The sequence below is a fragment of the Diabrotica undecimpunctata genome, chromosome 3 (assembly GCF_040954645.1).
Source record: "Diabrotica undecimpunctata isolate CICGRU chromosome 3, icDiaUnde3, whole genome shotgun sequence".
NCBI lineage: Eukaryota > Metazoa > Arthropoda > Insecta > Coleoptera > Chrysomelidae > Diabrotica > Diabrotica undecimpunctata.
Genome location: NC_092805.1, coordinates 56,057,286 through 56,071,064, shown reverse-complemented (window position 1 = coordinate 56,071,064; position 13,779 = coordinate 56,057,286). Strand labels below are relative to the sequence as shown.

Here is a 13,779-nt window from a genome sequence, read left to right as displayed (position 1 = left end):
AAATATTGCATGCAAAAGAAACTTTTTATTTATTCTAAAAAATATTTCATTCTGCCTTTAAATGTTTCAAAAATGCTTTTTAGTTTTCTCAGGATTTGAAAAAAAAAAATGGATACATTTAAAACACATTGAACATTTTGACATTCGACATTTTGCGCCTTTCCCCTTTAATACCTTACGATTACAACTACTATTACTTACCTTATATAATTACGATTAGAAAACTATTCAAATTCAAAATAAATAGGATCAACTTCGGAATCCGAGTCGTCTTGAGGGTTAATAATTAGGTTAATAATCTCTACGGTCGCATCAATTATGTTATCAAGATCCCACATTTTTTGTTCTTCTTCTATTACATGTCTTACTGCATCTTTCCAGTTTTGTTTTGTAATATGTTATAAAGACTCGTATAACAATTCACGTACAGCTTGTATTTTATATGACGTATTTTTTCTAGCCACATAACTTTTCATTTGGGCCCAAATGAGTTCAATTGGATTTATTTCGCAGTGGTAGGGTGGAAGTCTAAAGACTGTGATGTTTCGCCTTTCCGCTTTTTTGTCAACTACGTATTTCTTGAACTTAGATTTGTGTTGCCGGGCAATTTTTAAAAGTTCTGCTTTTACCATTCCATCTTCGTAAGGCAGATAGTTATTCCGCAGCCAGTCAAGAATATCCTGTTTCTTCCACGCATTCGTTAGAAGTTTTTCTACTAGTCGTAAATGATAAGGTGCATTATCTAATACTATAATTGAATTTGGTGGTATGTGTTCAATCATTTGCTCAAAATACTCTTCGAAAATATCAGCTGTCATCTCCTGTGACATCACAGCATCAGCTGTGATAGTCTTTTGTGCTTTTGGAGTAAAATTCCAACAAACCATGCTTAACAAATCCTTTTTCACTGCCAATGTGAGAAATTATTAATCTACTGCCTTTACCAGAAGGTGGGGAGATCCAGTAGACCAACCTTCCATAAAGGCTTGCCTGGAGCTTAATATATTTTTATCTGACCAATTTTTTTTTAGAGTATGACCTGAGTTTACCCACGTTTCATCCTGGTAGAAGATGGGCCTTTCTTCAGCCCGGAATTTTCGTATGAATCTTAGATAATTTCTTCTCCAACATCATCTTCTCCTCCCGGTCAATCAAAAGTGATTTTCGGTCTGAATTCTCCCACCGGAAATTTAATTCTTTTAAAACTTGCCACAATTTAGTTCGTCCGATATGAGGCAAATCCGGGTCGTCTCTAACTTCTTGTAATATCTCGTAATTTTGTTTAGGTTTGGTATTTCTTTTTTGAAAAAAAATCCATGAATTTTCCTTCGAATACCATTTTTGGCAAATTCATCAATTTCAATAGGCTTTTTTCGTCTCTTTAAGTTTTCGTTTGTGTTTGGGTTAGCTATACCGTGTTGTTTTCTTTCTGATAGGAACTTATATAAAGTTGACTCTCCTACGCCAGTCATGTTGGCACAACTTTCGACTATGTTGCGAACAGTGTTTGTGGGATTCTGAGAAACCAGAGCATCGTGAACATTTAGGACAATAGTCTTCTCTCTTGGTGAATAGACAGACTTACTGACTGTACGCAACAGTACCGGTGTAAAACTTGATGATGAAGCCATCACAAACAATCCAACAAAACGAGCCCGAGCGAAAGGTACGTATATGTTCGTAGGTATATGGAATAAAAAATCACTCACGCACTGCATATAATTCGCAAAAGAAATATACGAGACGCTAATTACTGCCGTAGACGCGGAAACACCGACTAGCAGTAAATAACATGCGATCAAAAACGTACTAAACAAAAAAATTGTTTTCGTTCGTAATAACTTCACCCTTTTAAGTTAAGTTTCGAATATAATTATATTATTAAAAATCTGGGGAATTCCATCTTAATTATCTTGCAACGAATAGTACCTTCGGATATGAATTCCAGGTTTTCTAGTAAAGTGATTAAACGCGAAGATTAGTATTGAAATATCCAAAAAGATAAGGTATTCTTATTTACAAAATTGGTAATGGTTAAATTCTTATTTTTATTAATATAATATAATAACCAACATTAGTCGTGAAAGTTTTAATTGTTTTTTTGCTAAATATATTAGTATTAAAATATTATCAATATTATATATATATATATATATATATATATATATATATATATATATATATATATATATATATATATAACATTATTAAAACATTATATTATTATTTAATGAATAAACACCTTAGGAACGCCTATGATTTACGACCGTTTTATGAGTTTGGGGCATATTTCGTGCTCTCAACAATTTGTGAACGAAGAATAGCTTTTTATCCATATGCTTCGTTTTCTTCCTCCTATACACTTTTTTCGCGTGTCTTCTCTCTGTTTCATATTCATTTCTATTTTCGTCACTTGGTTTGTCCATATATTTTAGTCTTGCCCCGTTTAGTTTGTTAAGGCTTTTTTTGCAATCAGCATCAAACCATTCTTTATCTCTCTCTTTTTTTACTTGACCTAATCGCTTTCCAACTGCTTCCTCCAGTGCTCATTTTTTTTTTATTTAATTATATTTATTTAATCTTTTGTCAATCGTTTTTTGTTAATTGAATGCAACCACAGATAATGTTCTTTTAAATACACAGTATATTGACAAACTATTTTGTATTACTAAACACATAGAATACTACATTGACAAATGTAGTATTCTATGTGTGTGTCTCCCGATAACTAAATTTTATGCAAATGTTTATTTTACTACAAATAATTCATTTACGCTTCTAACTGTTGACACAAACTTTGTTTTTTGAAACATAATATATTTACCAATAAATTATATTACTATAATACCCAGTAGGTATTCTATGCGTTGTATATTTTTGAATATTTTACGTGTGTAGATTGCAAAAATAATAAACACAGATTAGTGAATTATGCGTGGAATTAAAACCATAGTTAAAATTAATTTCCTATTTTAATAATTAATTTTCCTATTTTATTAATTTGAAACAGAAAAAAAAAATATCATTTTGGTCTCACCCAAACAAGGGTATCCGCCTGCAGTGCATCCCTTGCAGGCCTGTTATCGCCGGCTCTGGCTATATATTGTCAACCAAAATATTTAATTAAACAACCAGAATTTAAAACTTTTTTTGATACCCTTGGACCCTAAGTTTATTTATAGCGCAGACGATAAATCCAGGGGCATCCAAATATTAGACCCAGGCACTGTTTTGCGTCAGTTTTCTCTGTCGCACTGGGGGAACGGGCCTGTATTGCAGCGCTTAGTCTATTTGTATTATATGTCTATGACAAAAAGTGTGCATTCAATAACATAAAAAATCGATCTAAAACTGTACGACAACGATTTTCTACAACCAAAACAAAATATATATTAGTGTATAGGAGAGAAGTCAATACTCACAATCTTGGTTAAGTTTTTTATTGAAGTAGAATTTTCAGGCTAATCCTCGTTACTTTGTTCGGATATTGATGTAACATCAGAGATATTGATGTAACATCAGCTGAAAAAACATGCTACAACGACATTGTAATTCTGACCGTCGAAATAGGAGCCTGCACAGTGACATCTGCGTATAAACCACCCCAGAGAGACTTTGTTTTCTCCCCTCCAAAAAATTTCGCTTCTCAAAAAACCAGATTCATTCTGGGTGATTTTAATAGTCATAATGTCCATTGGGGCTACGCTTCAACTGATAAGAATGGAGATCTTGTGGAATCGTGGGCTAAACAAAACAACCTGGCACTTCTACATGACCCAATACTGCCCTATTCGTTCCAGAGCAAAATATGGAAGAAAGGTTACAACCCTGATCTCACCTTCATCAGCATGTCTTTAGAGGACCGTTGCGTTAGGAAGGTATATAAGCCTATACCGAAGACGCAACATAGGCCCGTGGGAATAACCGTTTACAGCGCTATAAAAGCTCCCAAAATCCCTTTCAAACGAAGGTTTAATTTCAAAAAAGCGAACTGGGCAAAATTTGCTGATGAATTGGAAACACAAGTGAAAAATATAGTCCCGATCCCCAAGAACTATGACGCGTTCATCAAACTTGTAAAACGAATCTCATGTAAACACATACCCAGAGGATGTCAACAACATTACATATCTGGTCTGAACGATCAAGCAAAAGACATTATGACAAAGTACACCGAAGAATATAGTAAAGACCCATTTAGCGAAGTTACGGCAGAGATAGGGGAGAGACTGCAGCAAACACTAAGTGCCTCCAGACAACAACGGTGGAGCGAGACTTTAAGTAAAATGGATATGACGCACAGTAGTAAGCAGGCTTGGAATATGATCAAAAAACTTATTGGTGATCCCACATGAATATCGCCAAATCAGATAGCTCACCAACTGCTTCTGAATGGCAAAACAAACAATCGTTGCAAAACGCCAAAGATTATAAGAACTCAAGACCAGGAAACAACTCTCTTGCGAAACCCATTTACCATCGAAGAGCTTAAAAATGGTATTGACTGTATGAAAAATGGAAAATTACCTGGAGTGGACGAAATCCTAACAGAGCAGATAAAACACAGGGCAAAAAGCGAGACAATGGGTGCTCGATCTATTTAACATCTGTCGCTCTACCTACCAGATTCCAAAAATGCTGCGTAAATCAAAAGTAGTAGCCCTTCTGAAACCTGGGAAAGACCCTGAACTACCGAGTAGCTACCGTCCGATATTCCTGCTATGCCATTTGTATAAATTGTATAAACGCCTCATTTTAAACCGCATCCAGGAAAAATTAGATGCAAAACTAATCCCACAACAAGCAGGCTTCAGACCAGGTAAATCATGCACAGGCCAAGTGCTGAACCTAACAGAATACATAGAGGAGGGATTTGAGCAGAAAGAGATAGTGGGAGTAGCCTTGATAGACCTCACAGCGGTCTATGATACGATAAACCACAGAACCCTGCTAACTAAGATCTATAATACTGTGCTTGACTACGACCTGGTAAATATCATTAGATCACTGTTGTGTAATAGACGTTTCTACGTTTTGCTAAATGGAAAGAAGAGCAGATGGAGAACCCAAAAAAATGGCCTACCTCAAAGAAGCGTTCTGGCGCCGTCCTTATTTAACATCTACACCAACGACCAACCAATGCACCCTCAGACTGAGAGTTTTGTCTACGCTGATGACCTTGGTATAGCCGTAAAGGGGAAAACACTCACACAAGTAGAGTGGACAATGGAAGAGGCTTTAAACATGATGTCAACTTACTACAAACAAAACTCATTAAAGCCAAACCCTACTAAACCCCAGGTATGTGCATTCCATCTCAACAACCAACTGGCGCATGTAAAGCTGAATGTTTCTTGGGAGGGACAACGCTTGAAACATACTGATAGGCCCAAATATCTTGGAGTAGTACTAGACCGGTCACTAACATATAAATTCCACTGTCAGAGCACAAGACAAAAGGTTTCTACGAGAAACAACCTTCTCCGGAAACTTGTAGGGAGCAAGTGGGGTGAAAACCCCTAGGTCTTGAAGACAACAGCTGAGGCCTTATGTTTCTCAACAGGGGAATATGCTTGTCCCGTCTGGGGTAGATCTAGACACGCCCAACAAGTCACCACGGCGTTAAATGAAACATGCAGAATAATTACCGGTTGTATGAAGCCTACCCCCCCAGCCCTACTGTACCGGGTAGCTGGATTCTCATCACCAGATGACCGTAGATGCGCCTCACAATATGTGGAGAAGTTTAGGCAAACTTTCGATTAAAGGCACCAATTATACGGGTTTGACGAACCACCAGGAATCAGCCGACTTAAATCAAGGAAAAGGTTTATGAGAAATGTCAGCGTCGAACCACCCGAACTGTTCCCCCTACATCCAGAACGACCTAATGGAATGAACCCGGACTGGAGAACCTGGCGGACACTAAATCGCATACGCATAGGTGTTGTCCCTGTAAAACAGAACCTCATTAAATGGGGCATCAAGACAGACAGCGACGCACTTTGTGAATGTGGGGAAATACAGAACGTGGAGCACCTGAGAGTATGCAGACTTTGCCCATCACAGTGCACCCTCGATGATTTATGGCTCGCAAATACAAAGGGTGTAGACGTAGCTCGATATTTGGCAGAAAAACTGTAGTCTGATCCAGACACGAAAAAGTAAAGTAAGTCGAGGCTAATGGTTTCGAGGCTTACAATATGTGATTAATCATTAGGCCATAGTACATAGGTCTTTGTTTTAACAAAACTGAAAGCTAAGAAAACAACAACATGAAACGAAGAATGAACACCTAATACAAAAAATTTTAAAATCAAAATTGAAACAATTAAGCTAACAACTGTAACCTTAATTAAGTAAAGGAGTTGGTACTATATATACTGTTAATTAAATGATAACTGTAAAAATTTATTTAGTGAAATGAATGACGTAATATGCAATATGCAATAGGATATGTACCTTGAATTTAAAATGATAGGTATGTAAAAAAAAAGACATATATCTGGTACAAGAAAGCTCTTTTATGTTTAATATCGCAACTCACCAAAACCCTCAAGGGACCCATTCATTAAGATATGGAAATATGTGATATTATTTTAAATTTTATGTGGCTTGGTCCCATAAGATTGTCACTTGGATTATGTCGGTCACTCAAATGGAAAATCTTTGACCAATGTGTTTTACCTGTACTCACTTACGGAAACATTAACACTCACAAAAAAGGTAGTGAATAAGATTCGTGTGACTCAGAGGGTTATAGAGCGCCAGATATTGGGTGTCCCTCTGAGAAACCGAATCCCAAACGAAGAAATAAATCGTAGAACAAAATCAACAGACGCCATAAAAAATCGGGTCGCTAAAATGAAATTAGGGCAGGACACGCTGCAAGATTATCAGACAACTGATGGGCAAAACGTATTGTTAAGTGGAGACCAAGACAAGAAGCACTACGGAGTAGATGATGCCCACCAACTAGATAGACTGACGACCTGAAGCGTGTTAGCAATAACTGGATGCAAGCCGCACAAGACAGAGACATATGAAAAGAGCTGAGGGGACCTACGTCCAGCAGTGGACGCATATAGCTTGATGATAATGATGAAAAAGTTTTAAGGACTGTTTTTTGATGAATAACTAGCTTGGAAATTTTGGTTTTATTTTAATGTGTACTCGTGTAAAAATAATTTGCAGTCAGATTTAAAAGCCTTATTGTAAATTCTACTTGCTTAACGCCAAATTATACAGAACATAGCATTAAGAATTGCTACAGGAGCTTTTCGCATCACCCCCTTAAAAGTTTATAATGTTTAACCTGAACACCTTTAAACTTCGAAAGATGTATTTTTTAATACATAGTATATGCAGCAAACATGCAAACGATAAACTCGTGCCTCCACTTCATCATGCTATTGGTAAGCGTTTTATTGAATTTTATACGAAAAAATTGAACAAACTCTCCATTTTCGAGAGAATTATAAGGTATTTATTGTCTCTTATAATAGGTATACAATTTTTAAAATTCTGCGATGAGTTACCTGCACCTGTATTTCCATCCTGGACGTAAGTTCGTGTAATTTAGGTTCCATCTCATACTGGTCTGTAAGAAAAAAAAGAAAATGCCGATCACCTCGATCGTGAATCAATACCAAGTGTATCTTTAGTATTAGTTAATACAATGTCGGTTTTCGATTAACACTAACTTAACAAAAATCCTAAGTGAATGGGAAATAAATGGCATTAATCACAATCATTACTACACTCTGTAAAGGCTGAAATAAATTAATGGTGTGAGATAAACATTGACCGCCAGTTATTCGTTAAATACTACTCATAGTTACCTTATCTCGAAATCACATGGCCCTTTATATGACTTGTAGCTGTGGTATATCCGTATCACATCTTTTGGCAGATTGTCCTAAATATATTAATAAAGACACGAACCCTCATTGCCCGACAATATAAAAGAAGTTTTAGAATCTAATTGTAATTTTAAAAACCTATTTAATTATCTAAAGGACATTAATATGTGTTATAGGTCGTAGCATTAACTTTTACTGATTTAGAAAAATAATGCAGTTGCAAATAATACGTACCATATTTATTTGAAATCACTAAATTTTGACGATAAATCTATATTTATTCTCAAAATAACTTGTAAAAGATAAATAGTAGAGTGACCAATACTATCATCCCATTCTTAGACAAGAAAAGAGAGGGGACGCGTAATCGTATGGAATTGACTGAATCCTAAACCGGCACCAACTGGCATCAGAAAAATTGCCAGGTCATATTTTATTTTTTGAGTAGATTGAGAATAATGGATATATATAAATAAATAGATTTTTTTAAAATTTATAATTGATTACTGACATAATATCACTTTTTGAACATGATTTTATCATTACAAATTTTTTAGTAGATCGATATAGTGTTTCAGTAAATCAGTAAATTCAAGTTGAAATCAGTAGACCTGATATCCCTGCTAACTAAAGTAAGGGGTGGGCAACGTAAGGGCACGGGCACCAAAACATGCGGTCACATCGAAACTCTCTTCACTTTTCGAAGGTTTATTAAATGAACGTTAACTGTTCTCTCTCTTTCCTTGTCTAAGATCCCATTGCTCTTCTAAAACGTTAATTGTCAGTGTATCGAAATAGTAATTAAAACTCTCAAAAGATAACACAAAACCGAAAAACAAGATCGTGGCTAATAATATTTATGTCTAAGAATATTTTTCATTGCAGTTCAAATACCAATATACGTTAATCAATTAATATAATTTTTATTTTTTTTTAGCCTAAAACTGGATTAGTACTCTTCGTTTTATCAGCAATAAGAATTGTGTTCGTACCTCTCTTGATATTTTGCAATGCTCAGCCGAGAAAACACCTACCAGTGCTTTTTGGGAACACAACGTATATAATCCTTCTATCTTTCTTTGCATTTAGTGAAGGTATTCTCATAAATACCACGATTGTGGCAATTCCAAAGTAAGTATAATAATTATATAATAACTATACACTAACTCTTTGAAGTACATATAACCATAATAGAAACAAACATATATGCCATATATTCTTAATCGTAAAATACAAAGTTTACATAATAACATAAATCATAAACTTCTTAAATGCAAGTACCTAATTTAAAAATTTAAAATGCGAACTTGACATTCAAGGAAAATTTAACTTTTTAGTCAATTAGTGAGATAATTAAGATACTAGATAATCATCACATACTTGAACCAAATAATACACCAGTTAGCTTTGACTTTTACTTTTTACCATGGTGAGAGATGGTGGGCAAAAGAGGTCCACCTCCATGTCCATTTTACTCCTCTTCTCTCTAATATATTCCCGATTACTTCATCCCATGTCTGTCTTGGTCTTCCACTTTTTTTGTTTTTCAATATTTTTGCTTCCCACTCTCTTCTTACTGGTACGGTATCCTTTATCCGGCGTAAATAATATGATAATGAAAGATAAAAAATAAAACAGTTTACAAATCATGAATGTGTTGCTTGTGTGAGTCCATTTCAAATAGGTAAAAGAAATAAAGTAAGACTTACTCACAATCAGTTTAATTTTACTATCAAAACGACCGGTTTCGCTTTCTACACTTGTCTTTGCAAAGCATCTTCAGGTCAAACGATACAAAGTAAATTAAACGCTGAAATTATAAAAGCCCATAAAAAGGTGCTGTCTTAAAAAGATAAAGATCAAAAAACTTATAGTAATTATGCCAATATTACATGTCTGTATTTATTAATATGCATAAAATCAATTTTATTGATAAGTATATCACTTTCATTTAACAAACAATCACATATACCTTATCCCTATTTCATTTGTTAACATCTCTCCCCTCAAGAAGCTTCCTTGCTTATTGTCAGACAGTTACAATTTTAACCAAAGATCACCTATCATCAGCAATACAGGATAGTTTGAACTATGTATCACGAATCATTAACTAATAATTCTTGTACCGGCATATAAGTACTATTTTGTTGGTTACTAATTTATTACAATTCAATAGATTATCTCTTACCAATTTGTGGGTTTTTACTTTGCCTGCTTAATCAATTTAATGCATATTAATAAATACAGACATGTAATATTGGCATAATGACTATAAGTTTTTTGATCTTTATCTTTATGAGACACCACCCTAATATGGGATTTTATAATTTCAGCGTTTAATTTACTTTGTATCGTTTGACATGAAGATGCTTTGCAAAGTGTAGAAAGCGAAACCGGTCGTTTTGGTAGTAAAATTAAACTGATTGTAAGTCCTATTTTATTTCTTTTACCTATTTCAAACAGTTTACATTTGTTGTTTAGGACATTTACATGAGTGTTGGACATTGTAGTTAATTTCACAGTGTTGGATAGAGTAAATTGTATATCTCAGAATTTATTTTAGTACTTATGTTTTTATTATATTTTTTTTTACAGAAAACTAAAACAAGATGAAAAAGTAGCTGCTATGATTATGGTACCAATTATATCATCAATAACCCTAACTATGGCGTCTGCATTAAATGGTTTCCTCACAAATATAATATAAATTTTGGATTTTCCAGATTTTACTTTTATCTTGACCAGTATTCTTTTAGTTTTAATATGTATAAATTTATTTTAAAAATAGATGTAAGTTTCATATTTGTCACTTTGATTTTCCAATTGATTAACTTTTACTTGATACTTTTATTTTTTAAATGAATAAAAGTTATACGTTTCCCAAAAGACAACCTACGTCTTTATGATTAGGGGAAAGTGACGGTGAAAACTCAAGCATGTCTAGCCGAAAACGAAAAATATGTTATTGACCTCGGGGGAAGGTATTTTGAGAGAAAACAGCAGAAGATAATAGCTGTTGAAAGATGTTTTAAAAGGTACCAGTAGGGCGTTATGTAGATGTTGGGTAACAAAATATAATAAATGAGGAAATTAGACAATGTACTATAGGAGAGTCGCCTAATATTGGATAGATTTTTTTCAACCGCTACTTTTTACAAAAAACAAAAAATTCTAATTTTGTTTTGTTCTTAGTATTTTTTTGGTATAACTATGTATTATGTTCTGGTCGGATTGAAATAATTCTAGAAGATACCTTCAGGATATAATAAAATATTAATAAAAAACCCCAAATTAGACAGTTTACAAAATAGTCGCCTATTATTGAATAGAGTATCCAATATTAAAGGTAGAGATCCGAGTTTCATGTACATGTACAATGTAAGCAATGTATTTGTTATTTTGGTGATTACATGTAAATCTTATCCTTAAAGGTATAAAAATAATTAATACAAGGTAAATAGTGACTATCCATCCATACAAAATTCACAAATGAAATTGTTGCCTTTAGCTTCACTGCAAGTTTCAGGATACCATCTGTAGTATTTACAGCAGCGTATCCATTGTTTCTCGCTTTGTCGGAAGAAAAAAATTCAAAGCAATAGATACATTCCATATTCTCTTCTTCTTGATGTACATCATCTTCAGAATCTTGTATTTCTTGCTCAGACTCTGATAAATCCAAAGAAACGACTTCTGTTTTCCTTTTATTTTTGTGTTTAACTTTTTGCTTGAGTTCTTTTGTTCTTTTGTTCGTTTTTGCTCGTTTAAGTTATTACCAGCGTTTATGTCTCTCGTTTTCTTTAATTCTTTGCATGTATTAGAGTCAAAGTTTGATGCCGATTTTGCTTCTTCAAGAGCTTTTTTATAGGCGAGCCAGTAATTAAAGCAGCTATGCCAGATTTCTTTAGTTTAATGTCTGATGGACCAGGGAAAACTGGCAAAGGCTTTAGGTCAGTTGGTTTTACAAAGTTGCTTATTTTATCAACCGTACTAGTTATTTCACCATGTTGTACAGAAACGTCTTGTGGAATGATAATTTGTATTGGTTCCTCAGTACTACTTGGAGATTTATTTTCATTGTTACTATTGTCATTAACAAGGGAAGTTTCTAACTGTCCATAAAATGTAAAATATTGGTCACGAAACTAATCTCTATCAAATGGCATAATACCACATTTTCGAAAACCATGCAAAGAAATTTCCATTGATGCTGTTCTTGAATATGCTTTTCCAAGCAAACCGGCCATCTGATATAGGGAAATTGTTCTTCCAGTATTATTTCTTAACCATTTGTTGACAATAATATGTCTTTAAAGGTCCTATAAAGGCTACATCTGAAGATTGTATATTATGAGTAGACTGTATTACAATGATATTATTTTCTCGAGCCCTATTAATGAAATCAAAGTTTCTTTTGTGAAAATAGTGTCCGACTAAAATTAAAATGACAGGATCTTCGGCTGATGGCTTAGTATAGAAAATAAAATGATTTATCCACATAAAACCTCTTTTTAAAATCCAAGCATTATACAACCAACTCTTTTTCTAATGCTTCGTGAAGTCCTTCCTGGTTTACGACCTAGAGTTGATTTTTTAAGGTAGGTGTCCCAGTGGACTTTCATTATATTCTAATATAGCTTTCGGTAGATCATATGCTTTCGCCGCTTTCAATTATTCCATCTTTTTATTCAGTATGGCCGAAATTGCAGAGCCCATGTTTGCTTTATTACATTGCCATTTTTAGGAGACATTCCGTACCAAAAACGCTCTTCAGTATGAATACATAAAAACGTTCCCAATATTGGATATCCAGTATTGAGAATATTTCTATGTACAATATTAGGCACATTTCTAAATTGCAGATTAGAATTTTTCCAAGATACACGAGACAAATATTTTATTACTAAAACTACATAAATATGTCAATTTTAACATGCATTACGCTACTGATAAAAAACATTTAAAGTTATTACCTTACTTGAAATATTTTCAGCACTAAGCAGATAAACACAAAAAAATTAGAGATGTGTGATTCAATAAACTTGCAAGTCTGCCGAAATGGTTGATCTTTAGATTCTACAATGACTTCTACATTAAGTTTTGAACTAGGGATGGTGGTTTTTGACAAAACACCGGTTTTCGGTTATACCGGTTTTTTCTGCTTACGGTTTAACCTGGCGGTTATAACCGGTCAAAAAAACCGGTTTTTCTAAAAACCGGTCTTCGGTTTTTTTAATCCAATAGGTTACAAGTTTGCACTTTCAGTTTGTTGCGTTCTGCACATACGATGACCTCAATATACCAATTGGGGTCATCCTGAAGGGGGAGGGAATGATATTCTGTTCAATCTAGAATTCGCTGGTTTCCCCCTTTCGGATTGGGTATGTATATTCAAATAAAGAAAAGAAATGAAACCCAGTGGACTATATAAAACTCTATTTTAAAAAGAGGTGAAATTAAACATAAATATACACAACCCAATATACAATTATAACAAAAGAAGGATATAAACTTAAATATTAGTTAACATGAAACAACACCAAAAAGATAACCATTTACAAACCAAAACAAAGATGTTGATGAATAGGTTTTAAGAACACATTAACAACAAAGCATTTCGATTGCTGTGGTTGAGTTTGATTGGAAATAAAGCATAAATTGATATTAAACGTTAACGAGTGAAAAATATACGCACATATAATAATATACTTAATCCGTGGTAAAATGAATAAACCTTGTTAATACAGTTACACAAAATGCAATCAAACATAACATATATGAATTATATTAAACTCAATTCAAAGTATATATTCAAATACAAATACAAATATTAATAAACTCAATTCAAAGTTTAATCGGTAATGACAAAATACGAAAAAATAAGAATACAGTAAATATTACATAAAACAAAACAAAT

At 33.7% G+C, this 13,779-nt stretch overlaps 1 protein-coding gene across 1 annotated transcript in view; it reads left to right on the top strand.

Moving 5' to 3' along the window:
* The window catches only part of LOC140436825 (equilibrative nucleoside transporter 1-like), a 129,489-nt gene extending 118,825 nt beyond the window's left edge, over positions 1-10,664 (top strand). The window contains exons 9-10 of the mRNA XM_072525956.1: positions 8,800-8,993; positions 10,458-10,664. Of these exons, the coding sequence (XP_072382057.1) occupies positions 8,800-8,993; positions 10,458-10,569 (306 nt within the window). The 3' untranslated portion in view covers positions 10,570-10,664. The remainder of the gene's footprint in view (positions 1-8,799; positions 8,994-10,457) is intronic.
* The last annotated feature ends 3,115 nt before the right edge of the window (positions 10,665-13,779 follow it).